Here is a 20,421-nt window from a genome sequence, read left to right as displayed (position 1 = left end):
CTTTTTATGAGGATACAAATATAGACATCATGAAACACATTTATTATTTATCTATTGGTCTCCATGACAAGGAACGTCACTAGCCAACTTTGTGGCTTGCCTGCTGCACTGCCACACACTAGCCCCATTTGCTACGACGTCATTGCCTTCCTCTATTCCAAGGCTCCATCCAAATCAAGGAGCAAGAACCAGCCTCACTGCTCTTTTTTTTATTATCCAGCTGGCGTTGCAAATCTTGCTTGCTATGTTAGCACATGCAAATATCAATACTGCTTCTCAAATCGCTAAACATGCTTATTGTTCATTGCTTGTGAATTTGCCGCTCAGCCCTAGAGCAACATGAGCAATCCCTCTGATGCTCGACCTTTCACCAATGACACTATCATTCAAGATGAATCTGCTCTATTTCAAGGCTTGGATCCTGCGTCTTATACAGCCCAACGCTTGGTGAGAACTTCATCTCCAATGTATTCAAGATTTATCTTTTATTTTCATTAACCCACCATTGGCTAGCGCCATGCCTCTTCGCATCACCTGTACTTGACCTCACGCCGACATTTCATAGGGCCCATCCCCGAGGACTGGATACATGGCCATCGTAAGTCTTGGTATCAGTCGAGGCTAAGATTCAAGAACTACACATCTCGAGATCTCACATTCTCGGCAAAGACTACTTCATTTAACGAGGCCCCGCAAGCTTCCTTTCTCAACCATGACACAAGCTCTACGAACGTGCATCACGTATCAGGAGTCAATGATGTCGATGATGGACTACCAGACAACGCCACACAAGGGTATGAAGTCCCTAATCAGGATCACAATGTGGAGAATAACGAAGATGCTATGACCGAAACTGGAGCGACTGCACGATCCAATGTCAACACCGGGAGGACCTCAAGTGCTTTTGTTACTGCCAGAGAAGTTAATTCTGCTGAGAATATATTTGCTACGTCAGCAGATCCAACTTCTTCAGACGGTCAAGCTTACGACTCGGGTTGGGTCGATACGGATCATTCCCAACAACAATCGTCTCTCGCGCCGAGTGCTTTACCGTCTACAATAGGTGCGGGATCTACGACGTCTCTCCTTCAAAACCAGCATGAGATAAATACTCAATCAGATGCATCGGTAAACACTCTACAGCCTCAGGAACCACAGCCTCATACTGCGCAGGAGGGCAGAGCTGGATCTGGTCCCCAAGACAGGGTGAGAGAAAGAATTGCTCGTCTTAATTTTGACGACAATGTCCTTAACCAGCAACAACGCATCCGTTCTCGAATTGAACGAACACAGGACAAAGTCTCTGCCAATCGGCCGCGTTGGAGCAAAGAAAGAGAAGGTGAAATGGTTAGAGCACAAAAAATGCTTGTACGGGTCGAGGAAACATCGCAAACCCTTCCGTCAGATTATTCCGAAAACGTTAGTTTGCGGACCGAGACACGAGAGCTAACGAAATGGCGCGAATATATTGTCGTCTGCCGGAAAAGTATCGACGAAGATGCACTTTTCACGCTAAAGATGTACAAAACTCGAGTCATACAAGACGTGGACAGGTCTAGAGAATCAGCTTACTATGAAGTTCCACTCAACAGAAAAAGCACCAAAGCCAACCTGTACTCTTCTCTTGACAAAACCTGGGCTTTATGGCATCCCCAAAAGCACGGTACGAGAATTTTTATTCTACGGCCTCGATCTTCAAGCCATGCGATGGAATGGTATACTTTTGTAAAACAAACTCTGGGATGGCATCGCCCGACGTCATTACTGATCAATGTCCCTGATTTAAATTTGTCTCTAATATTCAAGAATCCATTCGAACAGACTAACCTTGGTTGTGAAGGTCCACACCATGATGATCAGAATCTACCCCGGGGTTCGAAAGAGAAACTGGCCGCCAGTGCAGTCATTGAAAACTGCATAAAAGTTTTAAAAGGCCGTAGCGAGTGGGCGCAAGCACTTGAGAAGTGGTCGAAAACGTCAAAAATGGGGTTGGCATGGAGACGGTTCGATCGTCTGGAATGGATCCATGGATCTCATGAAGATGAGATGTATGGAACTATTGCAATGCAGAATTCTCATGATCTCGAGCTAAGGTCCAAGCATCACTACCCATCGACGATAAAATCGTCAGATGGTGAGGAGGAAGAGGAGCCTGCTCCCATCGAAGGCTTCCTCATCCGTCTCACGTCACAGCGCGGTGTACAACAAAGACTGGGAAAGACATTTTCTAAGCGACAATACTATTTCAGTCAGGATCGATTTCTGTGTTTTTGCAAACCATCTAAAGCAGTGCCTCCCCATCCACCCGACAGAGATATAGTGGAAACTTCCATCCCATCGTATCAGGAAATTGCTAAACGAAATCCTCTGCAATACGATATCCACCCTTACCAAATCCAAGATGGGCGAATTACATGGCTTAGTAGTGGGAATACAGAATTCTTGCGACGACATGACGAAGAAGCCTTTGCCCAGTTCGGACGCAATATTGCCAACTTGAAGAATTCGGAAGGTCTTATCGATCTGTGCCAGGTGAACAAGGTGCAACCGTCAGGCGATTCTGGTAGTGTCCAAGTTTTCGCAGAGGGACAAAATACAATAGACGCAGGTCGTGGTGAAGGCAATAGATTTGAACTGGTCTTGGTATCTGGTCTTGTAGTACGCTTCAAAGCGTATAACATCGAAACACGAAATGAGTGGGTAAAACGTCTCACGGCCCTTGTCAATTACTGGAAAAACCGAGTGATAGCAGATGCAGGAGAGCTGAAAGCAATCCGTCAACGCAATCTCGAGATCTTGGGCATTGATGAAAGGATGGAATCAATTTTCGGGCAGTTTGCCAGTAAATGGGAGGTAAGACGAGCGGAGGCATCGCCACATCTATACAATATGTGCCATATGTCGGGATGTCGGCCAATAAAGGTAAAGACGAGAAGACAATTTCAAATGGCCACTACTTTGTACGTAGCTAATGCATACCAGATTTCAGGTTATCTGTATCGTAAGCCTCGCCGGCATTCAACTTTCCATCGCTGCCAGGTTATCTGCACATCCGGACAACTTTTAGTCTTTCAAGATGTTCTTCGCAAACTCAACGGTGTCGAGATTCCGCATATTCACAAGGAGCGAGTGGCTACACTTGACCTACAAAATTGTTATATCTACTCAGGGCTCATAACCGAGAAAGATCTCCTGTATACCAACCAAACTTTTGATAATAATTACCCTGGCCACCATGCATTACCGCGAATCTATCTTGCTCAGGACGGTTGGACTAGTCGGGATGAAGACACGGCTGTCTGTTTTGTGATCTGGCATCCGATACGCAAGAGTCTATTCCGAGCGTCCGAAGTGAAAGGGAATAAAACCAACAGAATACTTCGTCGCGTTTCAGCACTTGGCGTACCAGGACGAACGGTTGTCTTCAAAGCTAGAAGCCGTCTTGAACGAGATCGATGGGTGGCATGTATAGAATCTGAGATTAACAGATTGCAGGACCAACAGGGGGAGGATGTACGGATTGTATAGAGATTTTGTTGTCACACACACTCTCTCAGGCATGAGCCATTCATTCCTTTCGTATACTGTGGACTGTGGACTGGAGTGAGGAAAAACTGCGATGGTGGAATGGATGCTATTATTTTTTTTCCCTTAAAATGGACCAACGGTCCCCTCTATTGTCTAATAATACATGAATATATATCTCAATACGAGCACTCTCGTCATCCATATGCAAATATATGTACAGTGGCAGGAGCCGTAAAATTTATTCGATGGTCCAATAGGTTTCAATCAAAGCGTGGAGCGTCAATTTTAACCGCCTCTTTGGCCACCCTATCCCTGACTGAACTTCTATATTCCTCTCCTAGCTCCTTTTGCGCATCTGAGCCCGTTTGAGCGGAATTCTCCCATTCCCACCATTTGAGACGTCTCATTCGCGGATACAGCACGGCCATCACACTGCCCGTAATCAGACTAATACTCACTGGGCCATACGTATTACTATCGAGAGATTTTCGCGGATCGTCTGCGTCGCCTTCTAACCACACATGGTTGAATGGCACAATCTGTGATGGTCGGGGGCAAGGCTCTCTTGTTGTGACTCGATCTCCTGGTAAGGCAATGACGCGCTTGATCGCTATATTTGAAGGATTTGCAGGTGATCTTTTTTCATATATCAGCAAGAGTGTATGTACGGCCGGTATGAGCTGAGGAAAAAGGGAGAACAGCTTATTTGTCGTGACTTACTGAAATGTAACCACCATCCCCCGCTCCAGTCTTCTCGTCCTATTCCACGGCCATGTAGATCCCCAAGGCCATACATTTACCAGCACTATATCGCTTTCTGTCTGCATTTCGGCATAATCCTCATTCAGATAGGGGGTCATAGAGGGTCCGCGAACCCACATGAGCTGCAGAACGTGTTCGGAGAAGAATATTCCAATCGGCACTATGGGTGCAAGGGTACGAAGCAAGCGAGCCGTTCGTCGGACTGGCGTTGGCAGAGAAGCATAACGGGCGCGAAATCGACTGAGAAAGGACGACCATGCAGTAGGTCGTTCTTGTGAGGAGGAAAGAGGAGAGACATTGTGCACGTCAATAGAGCTGGGGCTTTTCGAAGAGGAGGAGGATGAGGAGGATGATGAGGAGGAGGGAATCGGAGCCTTCCTTGAGGGGAATCTCCTTTTCCATTCGGAGGGTGGAATAACCCGTGGCTTGGAAGAGGGTGTTCGGTTCATGCTGGGCGTCGCTTTTGAGTCCGCCATCGGGATATTTGGCCGGGACGACAGCCACGGCGGTTGCAGAAAATAATTCACAATGTATATGTATAGCTAGTTGACGCAGAGTTTGAAAGCTCCGGAGAATTATCTGGTCAAGAGACAGTTATGATTGCTCTCATGGCAACGTCGCGCGCCTGTCTGTAAGCATCGCGAGTTTTCCGTTAACTATCGCTCGATTATGCATGTTTGCAGCGTTTGCAGCGCTCCTTAATTAACCTCCATTTTTATTTCCACTATCCTCCTCATACATAACATCGATAATGATATTGATTTATAGAAGTCTCTGATCAATGCGCCGATATTCGACCCCGCTGCCATGAACACTTGCAGCGCTAGGAAACTGGGAACGCTCGTGAAGCACATAACTATAAAAGAAAGCAAAATCATAACCCATTCTCAGTTTCGGATCGTGACAACTCATCAAAGTCGGCCGAGCTCGACTGAATACTGCGGACGTCTGTGACCGAGGCAACTTGGGAACTTAGTTCAACTGGTTCTTCGTGTAATTCCTGACTATTGTCGTCTCTGGATAACTCCTCCCAATCATGCTCGTCCTCTTCTTTCTCCGAGCCGAAGCCCTCTTCGCTTAGATCAACAAACGCGGTATCTAGTATTCTTCATGTTAATCGTAGTCTTCGGTCAAAAGTAAAAAGATTTCACCGACCATCATTGGTCTGTGTCTCTGGTGATGCATTGGCGCCCTCAACATCACCGGGTGTAGGCGGGAAGTAAAATCTATATGCAAATTAGTATGTTATTCAATTCCAAACGTGGCAAACGGTATTTGTGTCGTACGGGAGAAAGCGTTCATAAGCTCGTACGTCAGCAGGCATGAAGCTACAAAAGATGACCCTCTCAAACTTCGACACATTCTCGTCCTCTCTCAAGAACTTGGCGACTTCATCAATTGCTGCTTTAGCTGCTGCATTGTTTGGGTACCCGTAAACACCAGTGCTAATGGCTGAAAATGCTATTGAACGTTGGCCATGTTCCATAGCTAATTCTAAGCTTCGGCGATAGCAACTGCGCAGGTGCTTCTCTGATTCGTCTGGTTGATACCCATCGTAGATGGGGCCAACAGTGTGGATAACCTTGGCTGCTGGCAGGTCATACCCATCAGTGATCTTCGCATCACCTGTAGAACAACCCCCAAGAGTACGGCATTCTTCCAGCAGCTGTCTGCCTGCTGCACTATGAATGGCACCGTCTACCCCTCCGCCTCCCAGGAGGCTGGTGTTTGCGGCATTCACAATGCAGCCTACCTGCAATTTGGTGATGTCATAGCGAATATGGGATAGGATATCATTGAGCTGTTTGGAAGGGGCACCAGTGGCTGCGTATTGACCTGGCAATAGGGCTCTGGAGCGGTAGAGCCGTGTCAATGTAGGTATCTCTGATAAGGTAAGAAGAGGAGGCATTTTGATATGACAATCAGCGGAAATACAAGCTGCAGCTGCTATATATAAGTGGTTGAATATATGCAGAAAAGGGACCATAACATGGCACGAGGGAATGTGCTCACAGTAAAAAGCCTAGGTAGCCATTTCAGACGGTCCAGGTCCAGCTCAAAAGTCCTTAAACCGACAGCGCGAGTAATGTGCTTGCTTTGCTTGATGGAGGTCCGCCGCAATTGTGGATGCCTGCATTGATTTGATCATTGATGCGGATATCCAGGTTGGGGTTAGCGGTCCACGATCCTCAGGCAGCCAGGCTCCGACTCCCGAGGCAGGATATATCACGTGATGTACATGCTTTGCCCCGCACGGCACGCTTAGTGCAGTGATCGCCATTGGTCAACGGGCTCCCCTGAAGCCCCTCGCCAGCATCACTGGAAAGGGGAAAGGAAAGCTGTCACTTCCATCCTCAATTCTCCTTTGAAACTCGCTGCACTCTTGTTAATTGACCGCTTTTTTTTTATTTTATTTTATTTTTTTTTTTTTGAATATGTCTGCGCCCGTGATTCCTCCAGGTGGCACCTGGCTCGATACCTTGAAGAAGTCGTTTGTTGACGTGCACGTGGACGCTGCTAACGACAATGCTATCCCCACGACTGACTTCCTCGACGCTGCAGAGTCTCTCACCACACTCTTTGGTATGTGAATACATTTTCACTAAAGACGAGTGGTCTTACTAAACTTAATAGATGTCCTCGGCTCCGTCGCTTTCACCCCAGTGAAGAATGACATCCTTGGAAATGTCAAGGTACAAACTCCGTTTCTCTCTTCTGTCGAACCATAGTCCTCATATGTTCTTTCACACAGAAAATCCGTGAGCGTCAACTCGCTGCTCCTGCGGAGTCAGAGACACTACAGGCTCTTGTCCTCAACGAGCTCAAGACAAAGAAACACACAGCTACAGAGGGTCTCCTGTGGCTTGTCCGGTATGTTTATGCACAATTGCAAACCTAGGAAAATGTTGTCGGGAGACCAAGAGTATTCGCTAACGACATTAAATCATCGTCATTACAGTGGTCTTGACTTTACCGCCCAAGCTCTTCGTGACAACGTGGATGCCCCTACCAAGGAATTGTCCGATTCGTTCCGCGCAGCATACGGAGATACACTGAAGCCGCACCACTCTTTCTTGGTGAAGCCTGTTTTCAATGCCGCTCTGTCGGCCACCCCATACCGCAAGGACTTCTATGCCAAGCTTGGCGATTATTCCAAAGCAGAACCTGCTTTGAGGGACTGGGTTTCTGCTCTCCAGGCCCAGGTCAAGGTTTTGAAGGAGTTCCAATCGCGAAAGGAGGCTCAGTGGAAGTAAACATTACCTTTTGACTAATTGCATCCACGTATGCCTTTGGCATTGCACATTTCACATACTTGGCAACTCCCTCCTTGATTTCTTACGCTGGACAGGGGCCGGGTAGGAATAGTTATTTCCTTTCTAGATGACATCACACACTCTGCATATACTAGCGAATCGTGTCTAGCTCTCCTATGAACATACATATGTAACCACTTCCATGCTCTTTCTTTCGTTCCTCTCCTAGACTGAATGGCGGCGATAACGTGCATATGATAACAAGCTGGGTACGCCAAGCCGCTAGTACGGGCAGCCAATCAGGCCGGGCCAACTCCGCCGCGCCGCCGTCTGGTAATTAAATTAACCCGAATCGTCCATCGAAATCGAAATTCTTCTCTCTTCTATCGCTAGGGTGGCTTCTTTGCATAACTCTACGCCTTTCACAAAGCTAAACAGAGCCTGCTCTCTGCTCTGTCTTCAGCCAGCCTCTTATGCTTATATGATTTCTACTGCTGTTTCTCATTGTTTTTGCATGAGCGACTGAAGGGTCTATTGCCTTAGCTTTGGTTGACCTGCTGTCGCAGGGCCTGGCAACATGTAAGCGGATTTGTTTCCTACCACGATCGCTGCTTATTGACCCTTTACTAACGGCATTAACAAAGGCCGAAACTTGTCACTGACTCTCAAATCGAGAGTGCGTCGTTGCATAACCCCCTATTGATCCAGCTACACGCCTACGTTTGGCCATTTCTCATTGCATGGCCTATCTTTTTCTCGATCTACCTGTCTCCCGAGCTCTATGATACCTACATTCAGGGACAAGAATGGACTTGGGTCTATTCAGGGTCGATAATAACTGTCCAATCGCTTCTATGGCTAATGACAAAATGGAGTGTGAATCTCAACACTCTATTCACGGCAACCCGAGCAAAGACTGTGGAATCCGCCAATTTGATTAAGGTCATTCCCGTTACCAACGCAGGCAGCGCCGAAATCTGCAAACTGCATCGTGACAATACACGCGGCAAACAAACGATCTCTTTTTTGTTTCAGAAGCGACGATTTCTGTACTACCCGGAGCTTCAAACATTTGCGCCTTTGTCCTACGTCCTAGATGCAGAGCCAAAGCCAGCCATTGAGACATTCCAGAAAACCCGCGGATTGCAAAGCCCTGCTGAAATCGAACGTGTACAACATCATTATGGCGACAACAGATTCGATATCCCAGTGCCGACCTTTGTTGAATTGTTCCAGGAACACGCGGTTGCGCCGTTTTTCGTTTTCCAGGTGTTCTGCGTTGGCCTGTGGATGCTGGATGAATATTGGTACTATTCGCTTTTCACCCTTTTCATGCTGGTTACTTTCGAGAGCACCGTTGTCTGGCAGCGTCAAAGGACGCTGACTGAGTTCCGCGGCATGAGCATCAAACCATACGACATCTGGGTATTCAGAGAAAATAAATGGCAACAGATCACTAGCGATAAACTGCTGCCGGGCGACCTTGTATCAGTCAATCGCACAAAGGAAGACAGCGGGGTAGCTTGCGATATTTTGCTCATCGAAGGTAGTGCAATCGTGAATGAGGCTATGCTCTCCGGAGAAAGCACCCCTCTACTGAAGGACTCCGTTCAACTCCGACCGGGTGAGGATCTCATTGAGCCTGACGGACTCGATAAAAATTCATTTGTTCACGGCGGAACAAAGGTGCTACAGGTCACCCACCCTAACTTGGGTGATCTCTCTGAGAAAGCAGCCAGTGCCAGTTCAGGTGTCCCTGCTCCACCTGACAATGGCGCAATGGGAGTTGTTGTCAAGACTGGTTTCGAAACGAGTCAAGGAAGCCTTGTACGAACAATGATCTATTCTACGGAGCGTGTCTCAGCGAATAATGCCGAAGCGCTATTGTTTATCCTGTTCCTTCTCATCTTCGCCATCGCTGCAGCATGGTACGTGTGGCAGGAAGGAGTTCAGAAGGACCGAAAGCGATCAAAGCTTATGCTCGATTGTGTTCTGATCATCACAAGCGTGGTTCCACCAGAGCTGCCCATGGAGCTCAGCTTGGCGGTGAACACCAGTCTTGCTGCATTGAGTAAATTCGCCATCTTCTGTACAGAGCCGTTCCGCATCCCGTTCGCTGGACGGGTCGATATCGCATGCTTTGACAAGACCGGAACTCTCACTGGAGAAGATCTTCTCGTCGACGGCATTGCAGGCTTGACACTGGGTCATGATGGAGCCAAGGTTGAAAAAGACGGCGCCCATACTGAATTGGTTGAAGTGACTCAGGTAGAAAGCAACACGACTTTGGTTCTTGCTACTGCGCATGCCCTTGTGAAGCTCGAGGAGGGCGACATTGTTGGTGATCCGATGGAAAAGGCTACCTTGTCGTCCCTAGGTTGGGTCTTGGGCAAGAATGATACCCTGGCTAATAAATCGGCGACGGGTCCCAAGGGACCAGAGTCCGTCCAAATCAAGAGACGATTTCAATTTTCTTCTGCTCTGAAGCGACAAAGCTCCATCGCGCATGTTACCGCTACTGATAAGGCCTCTGGAAAGAGACACAAGGCTACATTCGTTGGTGTCAAGGGTGCCCCAGAGACAATTCGCACTATGCTCATCAATACCCCCCCACACTACGAAGAAACCTTTAAGTATTTCACTAGGAACGGAGCTCGTGTGCTGGCACTTGCTTACAAGTATCTGTCCACTGATTCGGATTTCGGCCAAGGTCGCATCAATAACTACTCACGTGAAGAAATCGAGTCCGAGCTTAACTTTGCTGGTTTCCTTGTCCTTCAATGCCCATTGAAAGATGATGCCATCAAAGCCGTTCGCATGCTGAATGAAAGCAGCCACCGTGTCGTGATGATTACTGGAGACAATCCCTTGACTGCCGTGCATGTTGCCCGCCAGGTCGAAATTGTTGATCGGGAGGTGTTGATTCTTGACGCACCTGAGAATGACAACACTGGAGAGAAACTTGTTTGGCGCAGCATCGACGATAAATTCAACCTGGATGTGGATCCTTCGCAATCTCTTGACCGCAAGATTTTGGAAACCAAGGACATTTGCGTCACGGGATATGCATTAGCCAAATTCAAGGGCCTTGCTTCTTTCTCTGATCTCCTCCGTCATACATGGGTGTATGCCCGAGTGTCCCCGAAACAGAAAGAAGACATTCTTCTTGGAATGAAGGCTGCTGGATACACAACGCTCATGTGTGGTGATGGCACGAACGATGTTGGCGCGCTTAAGCAGGCTCACGTTGGTGTTGCGCTTTTGAATGGAAGTCAAGAGGATCTCACCAAGATCGCAGAGCATGCCCGCAATACTAAGATGAAGGAGTTGTATGAGAAACAGGTCCAAATGATGGCACGATTTAACCAACCACCACCTCCGGTTCCTGTCCATATCGCTCATCTGTATCCTCCCGGCCCCGGCAATCCGCATTACCAGAAAGCCATGGAGCGCGAAGCGCAAAGAAAGGGAGCTCCTGTACCAGGATCTGCTGCAGAATCTGTTGCTACAACACATCCTTCGCAGCAGGCGTCTCAAGCGCTCTCGTCTGAGCAACAACGACAACAGCAAGTGCAAGCTGCGGCGGCAGGATTGGCTGATAAGCTAACGTCATCAATGATGGAAGCCGAATTGGAAGATGAACCACCTACGTTGAAGCTGGGAGATGCATCGGTAGCTGCTCCGTTTACCAGTAAACTTGCCAATGTTATGGCAATTCCGAACATCCTCCGCCAAGGTCGTTGCACGCTCGTTGCCACCATCCAGATGTATAAGATTCTCGCATTGAACTGTTTGATTAGTGCATACAGTTTAAGTGTCATCTATCTGGATGGAATCAAATTCGGGGATGGCCAAGTTACTATTAGCGGTATGCTAATGAGCGTCTGTTTCTTATCAATCTCTCGTGCCAAGGTGAGTCTTTCCCCATTCCTAGTAAATTGGGCGTGTTTTTTCTTTCTTTCTCCCTATTCTTACTAATGCACACCAAGTCCGTTGAAGGTCTTTCTAAGGAACGACCTCAGCCGGGAATCTTCAACGTATACATCATTGGTTCCATCCTTGGACAGTTTGCTATCCACATCGCCACCCTCGTTTATCTATCCAACTATGTCTCTAAGGTTGAGCCGTAAGTTTATTTACTCACATATATTGATGATACAAAGATCGTTAGCTGATTTTGACATACCCAAAAAAGTCCTAGTGGTGATGTCGACCTAGAAGGAGAATTTGAGCCGTCCCTGCTCAATAGCGCCGTCTACCTCTTGCAGCTGATCCAGCAGATCTCAACCTTCTCAATCAATTACCAGGGCCGTCCCTTCCGGGAATCCATCCGCGAAAACCGCGCCATGTACTGGGGTCTAGTGGGCGCTTCTGCAGTGGCCTTTTCGTGTGCGACCGAATTCATCCCCGAAATCAACGAGAAGCTGCAACTGGTTCCGTTCTCCAACGAATTCAAGGCTACTCTTACCATGCTGATGATTCTCGATTACGGTGGCTGCTGGATCATTGAGACCGGGCTGAAACAGCTTTTCAGCGACTTCCGTCCCAAGGATATCGCTGTCCGTCGTCCTGATCAGCTAGAACGTGAGCATCTGCGGATCAAGCAAGCTGAAGCCGAGGTAGCTGCTGAGGCGGAGAAAGACCGAAAAGTCTGATTGTCGTGGGAGGGGCTGTGGTTAATGGTTGTGGTTGTGGTTGGATTTTGTTGTATTTTAACCATGTACAGACAAAGACAAGATTTGTTGATAGACAGAATGCTTCAGTTTTAATATTATTGCTGCCTTTTTTTTGGATCAAGCTTGGATGTAATTGATACAGTAGACAAGCCTGGGTGGAATAGTAGAATTATACTTATCATCAATGCATTGCAACAACGTGATCAGGGCTAACCCCCCTTAATCAGAATTAAAACGTGGGCATCCACCTACGAGGCGGAATTTAGTTAAGGGGGAAAGCAGAGGGAACACGATGGAAAGAAATAAGAAAACGACTCTTTGAGAAATCGGAGAGAAAACATAACGAAGATTTCCATATTGACTCAAACCCCTTGCGAAAGAGAAAATGAACAGAAAGAATGAGAAAAAAAAAACATAACACGAAACATATAAAGAAAGAAAACCTCATGGAAAGAATACAAAGAACCCCGTCAGCCCATACCGAAGACCAGAGATTAAATAAAAAAAAAAAAGAACCAAAGAAAACAAATCATGTAGGAGTGACAAGGATTAAAAAAAATCATCAGCCAACGAAGAGCATTCCTAGTATAATCTAATCATACACAGAGGGATATGATTTGGTTTTGTCTTTGTTTCTTTTTCTTGTCTAGGCAGACTCTTCATCGTCCTCACCAGCCTACATACATACAGGTTAGATCAGATGATTCTCTGCCGACAAATGGATGGATGATAAGACACTTACCATATAGCTGGCCTTCTCATCCTCATAACGTTTCTTATCGGCAGCAGCCTTGTCTTCGTAAGGCTTGCGCTCGGAGTCACTCAACCCTTTCCAGAGCTCACCGAGCTTGCGCCCAAGGGGACCTAGATGATATTAGCAAGTGAGATAAAGCGATGGGGTATTCGAATGGACTGGCAACATACCAAAGCCGATGCCAGGGTTCTCCTCTCGGACGCGCTCACGGTTCTCGTTGGCAAAGAACATGTAGGCAGAGAGACCGCGCTTGGGGGCGTTGGGGTCTGTGATGGGAGGGGAGATTAGCCATGGCGTGGATTCTTCCAGAGCTGATTTTGCGAAGACCGACTTACCCTTCTTCCTGCGGCCGCCTTCACCACGGGCCTTGGTCTTGCGAGTTGTCTTCTCCTTAGGCATTGTTGAGGATGGTCTATGGAAACAAGGAACGGGCTGGTCAGTTCGATAGAGCGATCAAAAGCGATGGAAGACAGAAAAAAAAAAGCAAAATAGGCGGTGACAGGGCTCAATTGCCCTGGCGCCGCAGTCGGGGAGAATATGCGACCACGAAAATACAGGTGGAAGAATAGACACGACAGGCAGAGGCGCAATGCGACAGTGGGATTCAAAGGCAGCTGGGCGGTTGGGTTTTGGCGGGCGGGACGCGGAGCCAAACACCATACAAAATAAATCGCGTCGCAAACCACGCGAACTGCGGGTTTGGGTTGGGCTTGCAGATGGAACGACACGCAGCAGCGAAAGGAACACGGGGAAGAAAACAAGAAATAAAAGCAAGGCGACGGTGTGCTGTCAATTGACTGCTCGCGTCCACGAGAGGTGTTTGGGGGGTGTGCGCCAGTGATGGGGCAGAGCGCGCAACGAGCGAGCTGGCAAGGCGCGACCCGGAGCAAAAATGAAGCAATTGGAAATGCAACGACGCGTGAAACGATGAGAAAGAAGCAGGAGAGCAGGCGGCAGGGCTGGGAAGAGGCGTGTGCAAGGCATGATGGTGATGGTGATGGTCGGGGGGGGGGAATGGCCTGGCTTACCTTGGGATAGCTCGCGGTTTAGTTAGCAGTGGTGGATGGATTATTTTGTATGAGAGGCAGATTGTATGGGCAGGAGAGTATGGGTGAGAGAAGAGAGCGAGGGAAAGAGGGCGGGCGCTTTGCTCGCTCTGCCCAGTCCGGCGCGCGCCTCAGGCAGCAACCCGGGCCCCAGTGTTTTTCCACTGCGTCTAGTGCGGGACGGTAATTAATAGTATGATGTATGTTATGGTATGGAGCAAGGGCTGCTGCCATGTACATTCCAGTCTTGCTTCGGGACTTATTATTCATATTATCATAATATAACGTTAACTAGCTAGCCAGCTAGCTAGTTGCGAACTTCGTCACTGCCGGTATAACTTGGTATTCTATTATATACTACACGGTCTATCACGCAGTGCGCCTGTATGGTACGCGGTATTACGCCCCTGCTGGCGTCGTTCCGTGCAGTAGTGACGGCTTTATATATGTATGTATTGTATTACGGACTGCAACTGCATGCTGCATAGAACGACCACCCAGCAGTCAATAATACATCGATTAACTACTCCGTAGTTAACTAGTTATGATGTATAACTACGCATCGCGTTTGCAGGGTTTGCAGTGTTGCACTCTGCATACTACCATAGTATACTATAGTACATACCCACCACCGAGCGTCATCTCTTAATTACCGCCCCGTCGGCGTTAAATTACCGTACACACACACACTATACACACACACACACACACACACACACACACACACACACACACACACACACACACACACACACAAACTCCCCGGTATTATCATTACGTACCATACCTGAGGAAACAACAAACTATCATTATATAACTAGTTACTATGCCGACTAGGGTCCCATATCTATGCATACCGGGATGGAGAGACATATATATGATCGTATGTGCTTGGGTCATCGTCACACAAGTTCATCCAGCACCAACCCACGGAGTCGGTCATCACGAGCCCAGTCGACTCCGCTGCCGACGACCATTGCGCTAACTACACTCTTCACCGTGTCCCGCTGAGCCCGAGTCTTTTTATACTCCTCTTCCGTTGCCTCGATGCGCGCAAGCAGGGCCCCGTCATCCACTCTGTCGCGCCACGATGTCTCTTGCGCCGTCAACTCCAGCAGCTGAGATGCCAGCTCTCTATTTTTGTCTATTAAGCGTAGATTCTCAACCTCGGTGTTTGACAATGTCTCTAGCGCCGCCGATCGTGTGTTGGCCAAGTTCTCATAAACCAGGGAAAGCACGTCGCGACGATTGACAAGCGGGAGAAGTGCCCTGCCAGTAAAACAAACATATAAGCGCGACTGTCTGGTGAATGTGTCTAAGCCTTGGCTTGGCAAATACCGTTCCGCAGGGGACGCTGCCCTCAAATGTACCGCTTTCAGAATCGGATCAGTCATGAGGGTCGATTCGATCGCTTTTCTCCGTACTGTATACGTTGCGCGAGCTTCTAAGAGCTCTCGCTCTGCGGTAGGAAGCTGTTCCTCTGCATTTTCAGTGTTGGGTTGTTCAGGATCTGTGCAAGTTAACGGCTGTAGATTCATGTTGACAACAAGCATGCATAACGGGAGTACACAGGAAGCTTCATACCCTGTTCGAGAATTGCGCGTTCCAAATCAAGTTCCTGGATTTGGTCGTATAGGCGCAGCACAAGCTCTTCCTTGCTAGACAGCGATAAGACTTCTCGGCGGTCGTCAGCTGCCAGATCCAGCAGCGCGGATTCCGCCTCCGTCAGGCCTATTTGATTGCCGTCATTTGATGCCATGGACGGAGGCATTGCCGTCAGAAGGCCGAAGATTGCATCTCGTGATGGGTGAAGAAACGCTGGCAGACAAAACAATCATCTGTTCTGCGTGGGAGGGCCTCGGCCGGGAACGGCGCTAGGCCGTTTCGGGATCCAGGCCTGCTGCCGTTGCGTCACGTTACCCATGCTCCTCAGCTTGATCGACGGCGGCCCTCGCCATTTACTGCTGCTGTCCACCGACTTACTTATTCACATAGCATCTCATCGGACCACCCTGTCTCTAGGGCGTCGTCTGGGAGATTAGCTATGTCTTTGCATATCTATATTGCTCACACCGGCGAGCATCTGCTGGCGGACCCGGTTTCCTTTGCTTCGTATGCCCGCCTCTCCTCTTGAAATGGCTGTGCATTAGCTGTTACGTTCCTGAGGCGCCGTGTAAACTGACTCAATTGACAGTCCGGACGCACTCCGATCATGGATTGCACGCAATACGTCTATCGCCTCGCAAAGGCAAATACTGATGACCGCCCGAGGAAAAAATGTCAAGCTCCAGACTCTGGCAACGGAGGTATGTGTGTTATGGGACACGGGGCCGTGGCTTCTCACTTTATTCGCTCGCTAATAAGCTCCAGGACGAGATTTTTGTATACGACAGACACTTGGTCAGTGACTCCAGCCCCGTCGAGCTTCCCGATATCCCTCAGCCGCCGCCCTTCAAGCCCAACAACCCTCCAGACACTCTGGCAGACCAAAACGACCTCCAGTCATGGCGTAACCTCTACATGGCCCGAAAAGCATGGGCATTAGCTTTAGCAGAGGAATGCGTTCCCGTGAACCAAACTCTTCAACAGCACAACGAGCACATCGATATCATCCACCGCGGTGTTAGCGTCGCTCTTGAGAACCTCAAATCCCATGTCGCTAGTCTGCAAAGCAAATTTCAGGAAGCACAGACCTGGGCGGATGATCTTCTCAAGGAACAAAAATCTGCTTTGGACGGATGGCAAACTGCTCTGGACAAATTAAGGGATATACCAGCGAGGAAGGATATATCATTTATCGGACGCCCCTCAACACCAAAGAAGGGAATCAAAGACAGATCAAATGGGACACTGCAAGATTTCCTTGACGTGGAAGAAGTGCGACGCTCTGCATCAAAAGGTGCAGCTGTCTCTCAGGGTTTCTCGCGCCGTATGAACGATGTTCGCACAGCTGTTAGCGGCGTCTCCTCTGACACTCAAGCCTTGGTACAACAAGCCCAGCCTCCGCTGATAGACGGGGGTCACGGTTTGCTGGAGGAAGTGGAAACCTTGGCTAAGAAAGTTAGCTCTGACTACGAGCACGTACTTGGCCTACCTAGCAATCAAAAAAGTCTGGCGAATATATCTAGGATGGCTCTGGGACATACCAAAGATCTACTGCCATCTCTTCGGGAAATCAGTCTCGAGTTGCACACTGCAGTCGAGCAGGCTGCTCAGCACCGGGCGGCTGCGATGAAAGCTGCTGTCATTCATATGAGAACTGTATCCTCATTGGAATCGCGTCTAGCAGAAGTCCAAAGTCAGATCGCGAAATTGGACGTCGATGCGGAAGTTTTTGACATTCTATATGGGATATTCCATTTGCCACTGGTTTACGGTTCGGTGCTTGTCGAGGCCGTTCGGCGACGTGAATGGAGCGAAAAGCTGAAAACCGACTCGCTCACACTAGCTGAAGAGATAGCTGTCTTCCGGGACGAAGAACAGCGTCGTCGGAAGAAATGGCTCAAGTCAACTGGGGAGCTTGTAGCGCTTCCCGATGACGCGACACCTGGCTTGGAGATTAGCCTGCAGGGCCAAGGTCCGGAATGGCCTGAAGTGCACCGGAAAGAAATCGAGAACTATATTGATTCCCTCAAGACAAGAAATGATATGACTGCTATAGTCGAAGAATTATCTCAACTGTATGCAGATCTTGATAAGCCCACTCGACAGCAGAAACGGCGAGCAAAAGCTTTCAAACAAGGAAGTTTTGTCGATATGGGTCGCAGCTCACTACTCATCCGAGGTGATGATATGGTCCGCAGTCTACGAGATGAAAAATTCAAACTAGAAGAGAAAGTCAAAAGCTCAGATAGTCGTATTCGTAAGTTGGAGGACCTTCTTCATCGCCAAAGCCATATAACGAGGCCTTTGAGTGGAAATTTCAGCACTGATTTTCCCGCCTCTCCGGCTTCTCCTCACCCTGATGCACTGTCAAGACGCTCGTCTATATCGTCGAGACGTCTATCATCTAATCAAACAGCCGAGGACAAACATCTAGTGCAGCGGGTTTTGAGCCTCGAGGCAGATCTTGCCGCTGAGAAAGAAACCGTTCAGCGACTGCAAAGGGAAGCCCGTGCAGAGCGCCAGACTTCTACAGATAAAATGCAAGAAGTCCAGTCAACAAAGGAAGATCTAATTAAGAATCTCGAGTCAAGACAAAAGGAATTCGAGGACGAGCGTAGGTTCCTAGAGACCGATGCAAAACAGCTACGACACCGAATTGAGGAACTTGAAGAAGAACTTTTCAACGTCCTTGATCGCGATCATGAAAGGCAGGAGATAGAAAAGCGTGTACAGACGTTAGAAGAGCAACTCCTGACAACTGAAGCCAATGCCGCTAAGGAGCTAGAGAGCGCTCAAACGCACATTGAGGCTTTGCGGCGAGAATGCTCTCAAGAAAAGCAACGAGCGGATGAAATGGATCGGACCATCGCTAACGACAAAGAACGACTGTCTAAACAGGAAGCAAACATCTCCGAACTACAGGCACAGCTTGATTCCTTGAATGGTCAGAATGTGGAGAACCTGAATACCTTGCAAGCAACGCATGCTATTCTTTCTCCAGAAGGCGCAATGCCGTCTGACTTTGCGTCTTTAGTCAAAGCCATTGAAATTTTGGCCGAGGGTCTTACGATCCATGCCAGAAAATCAGAAAACCTGCATGGAGCTCTGCTTCAGGAAAAGAAAGAAGTGGAAGACAAACTAAGTCTTCAGCAATCCGAAGCTGCCCGGTCACGCGAACTGCTGGATAGTCACAGCGCAGAAATATCAAGATTGCGAGCGGAGCTGATTCAAGAACAGTCTCAAGTGTCAGTCTTGAAAAGCGAGCTCGGTGATGAGCGAAGCCAACTTCACCACCTGAGATCCAAGTTTTCCGCTGGGGAGACGGGGTCTGAAGTTCTTCGCGAGCGCTTGGTAGAAGAAGAGTGCAAGGTTTCGTCTCTATCACAGAAATTAGTCCAGTTGAATGCACAAGCACACGCAGCAGAAGAGGAAGTCAAGGAAGTTCGCGAGAAGCTCACACTCGCACAAGATTCTGAGAAGCAGGCCATCGATCTCTTGAGTGCACGCGGGAGCAGAGCTCAGGAAATTTCGCAGAAACTCTTTACGCAGGCCGAGAAAATGGGACGTATGCTAGAGCAACTTGGATTTGCAATAGTCCAAAAAGATGACCAGCTCACGTTACAGAGAGCGTCGAAAGTCAACAGCGCATCTGCATCGGGAGAACTGCTATCAACATCCATTGTAGCCTCTCTTCGCCCAGATCCAACTTTGTGCGCTTGGGTACAGAATGAGGCAACCAGTGAAGACGTGCGGTTCAGAGAGTTTATGGATTCAATGGCGAGGTTTGATGTCGACCTATTCAGTGAATCCGTGGTGAAGAGGGAGAAGGACATTGAAGTCCTGGCACGGAAGTGGCAAAAGGAAGCGCGAGGCTACCGCGACAAATACCATCGTACACAAAGCGAAGCGCACGATAAGATCGCCTACCGCTCCTTCAAAGAAGGTGACCTTGCACTGTTTCTGCCAACTCGCAACCAGGCCATTCGGTCTTGGGCTGCATTCAATGTTGGCGCGCCACATTATTTCCTCCGGGAGCAAGACGTTCATAAACTCTCAACTAGAGATTGGTTACTAGCCCGTATTGGCAAAATCGAAGAGCGGGTGGTTGATCTTTCTAGATCTATGAATGGTGCTAGTCAAGATCGTCGTTCAATCACAAGCGATGGAACTTCTTACGATGATGAAAACCCGTTCGAGCTATCCGACGGTCTGCGATGGTACCTTTTGGATGCGACGGAGGAAAAGCCAGGTGCTCCCAGCACCCCAGGCCTAGGGAAAAGCACGGTTGCTTCAGCGCATGTTGACGCCAGGGGATCCATTCGGCTCAAACGCTCTACCGCTGGAGGCAATGTGGCCGCGAAAACACTGACGAAGAGCTTGGATAGTCGTAGAAATAGCTCTGCATCCAAAAAAGGCACACCTGCTCCGCCCCTGGTTGCAACGGAGTCGGTCGGGGACAGCGTGCAGCCCGCAGACGCTGATGCTAGCTTACAAACGCGGGAGTCCGCGCCCATGTATGATGAGGTTCGCCGTGACCTATTACTGCGGAAATCTTGAGCCCGAGATGTTCCGTTTCATATCGCATGTCCTTGGATGCACTGACGGATCTGCAGGCCGCTGAACGAGTTCGGCGTGTTGGCGGGTTACCGTCGACATCGCCTATGTCTCCAGCAGCGCCACCAGAGGCAGATAACTTGCACTCTGGTGACTCCTCACCGAGCAAGCAATCATCCAGACTGAGGCCATGGGAGAAGATCTGGTCCCTTGATTATCGGCTAGAGGGGAGTAAACAATGA

The 20,421-nt window shown here is 48.7% G+C and overlaps 7 protein-coding genes across 7 annotated transcripts, besides 1 other annotated feature; 3 read left to right on the top strand and 4 right to left on the bottom strand.

Annotated features, from left to right (window-relative positions):
- Positions 1–339: 339 nt before the first annotated feature.
- Positions 340–3,528, top strand: UA08_01501 (hypothetical protein; the record flags this gene model as incomplete). The annotated part of the gene is made up of 5 exons (XM_020261172.1): positions 340–447; positions 514–598; positions 650–1,663; positions 1,841–2,853; positions 2,983–3,528. 5 exons carry the CDS (start codon positions 340–342, stop codon positions 3,526–3,528), a joined length of 2,766 nt encoding a protein of 921 aa, XP_020123048.1.
- A 260-nt stretch (positions 3,529–3,788) lies between these two features.
- UA08_01500 (hypothetical protein) lies at positions 3,789–4,766 on the bottom strand (the record flags this gene model as incomplete). The annotated part of the gene is made up of 2 exons (XM_020261171.1): positions 3,789–4,164; positions 4,249–4,766. 2 exons carry the CDS (start codon positions 4,764–4,766, stop codon positions 3,789–3,791), a joined length of 894 nt encoding a protein of 297 aa, XP_020123049.1.
- A 398-nt stretch (positions 4,767–5,164) lies between these two features.
- UA08_01499 (hypothetical protein) lies at positions 5,165–6,199 on the bottom strand (the record flags this gene model as incomplete). The annotated part of the gene is made up of 3 exons (XM_020261170.1): positions 5,165–5,388; positions 5,446–5,516; positions 5,577–6,199. 3 exons carry the CDS (start codon positions 6,197–6,199, stop codon positions 5,165–5,167), a joined length of 918 nt encoding a protein of 305 aa, XP_020123200.1.
- A 526-nt stretch (positions 6,200–6,725) lies between these two features.
- UA08_01498 (Manganese-transporting ATPase 1) lies at positions 6,726–12,199 on the top strand (the record flags this gene model as incomplete). Its single annotated transcript, XM_020261168.1, has 7 exons — positions 6,726–6,873; positions 6,925–6,983; positions 7,043–7,161; positions 7,250–7,540; positions 8,189–11,456; positions 11,534–11,670; positions 11,740–12,199. 7 exons carry the CDS (start codon positions 6,726–6,728, stop codon positions 12,197–12,199), a joined length of 4,482 nt encoding a protein of 1,493 aa, XP_020123201.1.
- A 667-nt stretch (positions 12,200–12,866) lies between these two features.
- UA08_01497 (hypothetical protein) lies at positions 12,867–13,373 on the bottom strand (the record flags this gene model as incomplete). The annotated part of the gene is made up of 3 exons (XM_020261167.1): positions 12,867–12,896; positions 12,963–13,084; positions 13,145–13,373. The coding sequence occupies 3 exons, from the start codon at positions 13,371–13,373 to the stop codon at positions 12,867–12,869; spliced, it is 381 nt and encodes a 126-aa protein (XP_020123208.1).
- A 1,325-nt stretch (positions 13,374–14,698) lies between these two features.
- Positions 14,699–14,776: a repeat region (Identified by RepeatMasker using a combination of RepBase library and repeat library created with RepeatScout).
- Positions 14,777–14,922: 146 nt separating this feature from the next.
- On the bottom strand, positions 14,923–15,791 carry UA08_01496 (hypothetical protein; the record flags this gene model as incomplete). Its single annotated transcript, XM_020261166.1, has 2 exons — positions 14,923–15,530; positions 15,605–15,791. 2 exons carry the CDS (start codon positions 15,789–15,791, stop codon positions 14,923–14,925), a joined length of 795 nt encoding a protein of 264 aa, XP_020123209.1.
- A 487-nt stretch (positions 15,792–16,278) lies between these two features.
- On the top strand, positions 16,279–20,421 carry UA08_01495 (Autophagy-related protein 11; the record flags this gene model as incomplete). The annotated part of the gene is made up of 3 exons (XM_020261165.1): positions 16,279–16,326; positions 16,391–20,149; positions 20,239–20,421. The coding sequence occupies 3 exons, from the start codon at positions 16,279–16,281 to the stop codon at positions 20,419–20,421; spliced, it is 3,990 nt and encodes a 1,329-aa protein (XP_020123206.1).

This window comes from Talaromyces atroroseus, assembly GCF_001907595.1.
Source record: "Talaromyces atroroseus strain IBT 11181 chromosome Unknown scaffold_1, whole genome shotgun sequence".
Lineage (NCBI taxonomy): Eukaryota > Fungi > Ascomycota > Eurotiomycetes > Eurotiales > Trichocomaceae > Talaromyces > Talaromyces atroroseus.
This window is presented reverse-complemented; position numbering and strand designations above follow the sequence as displayed.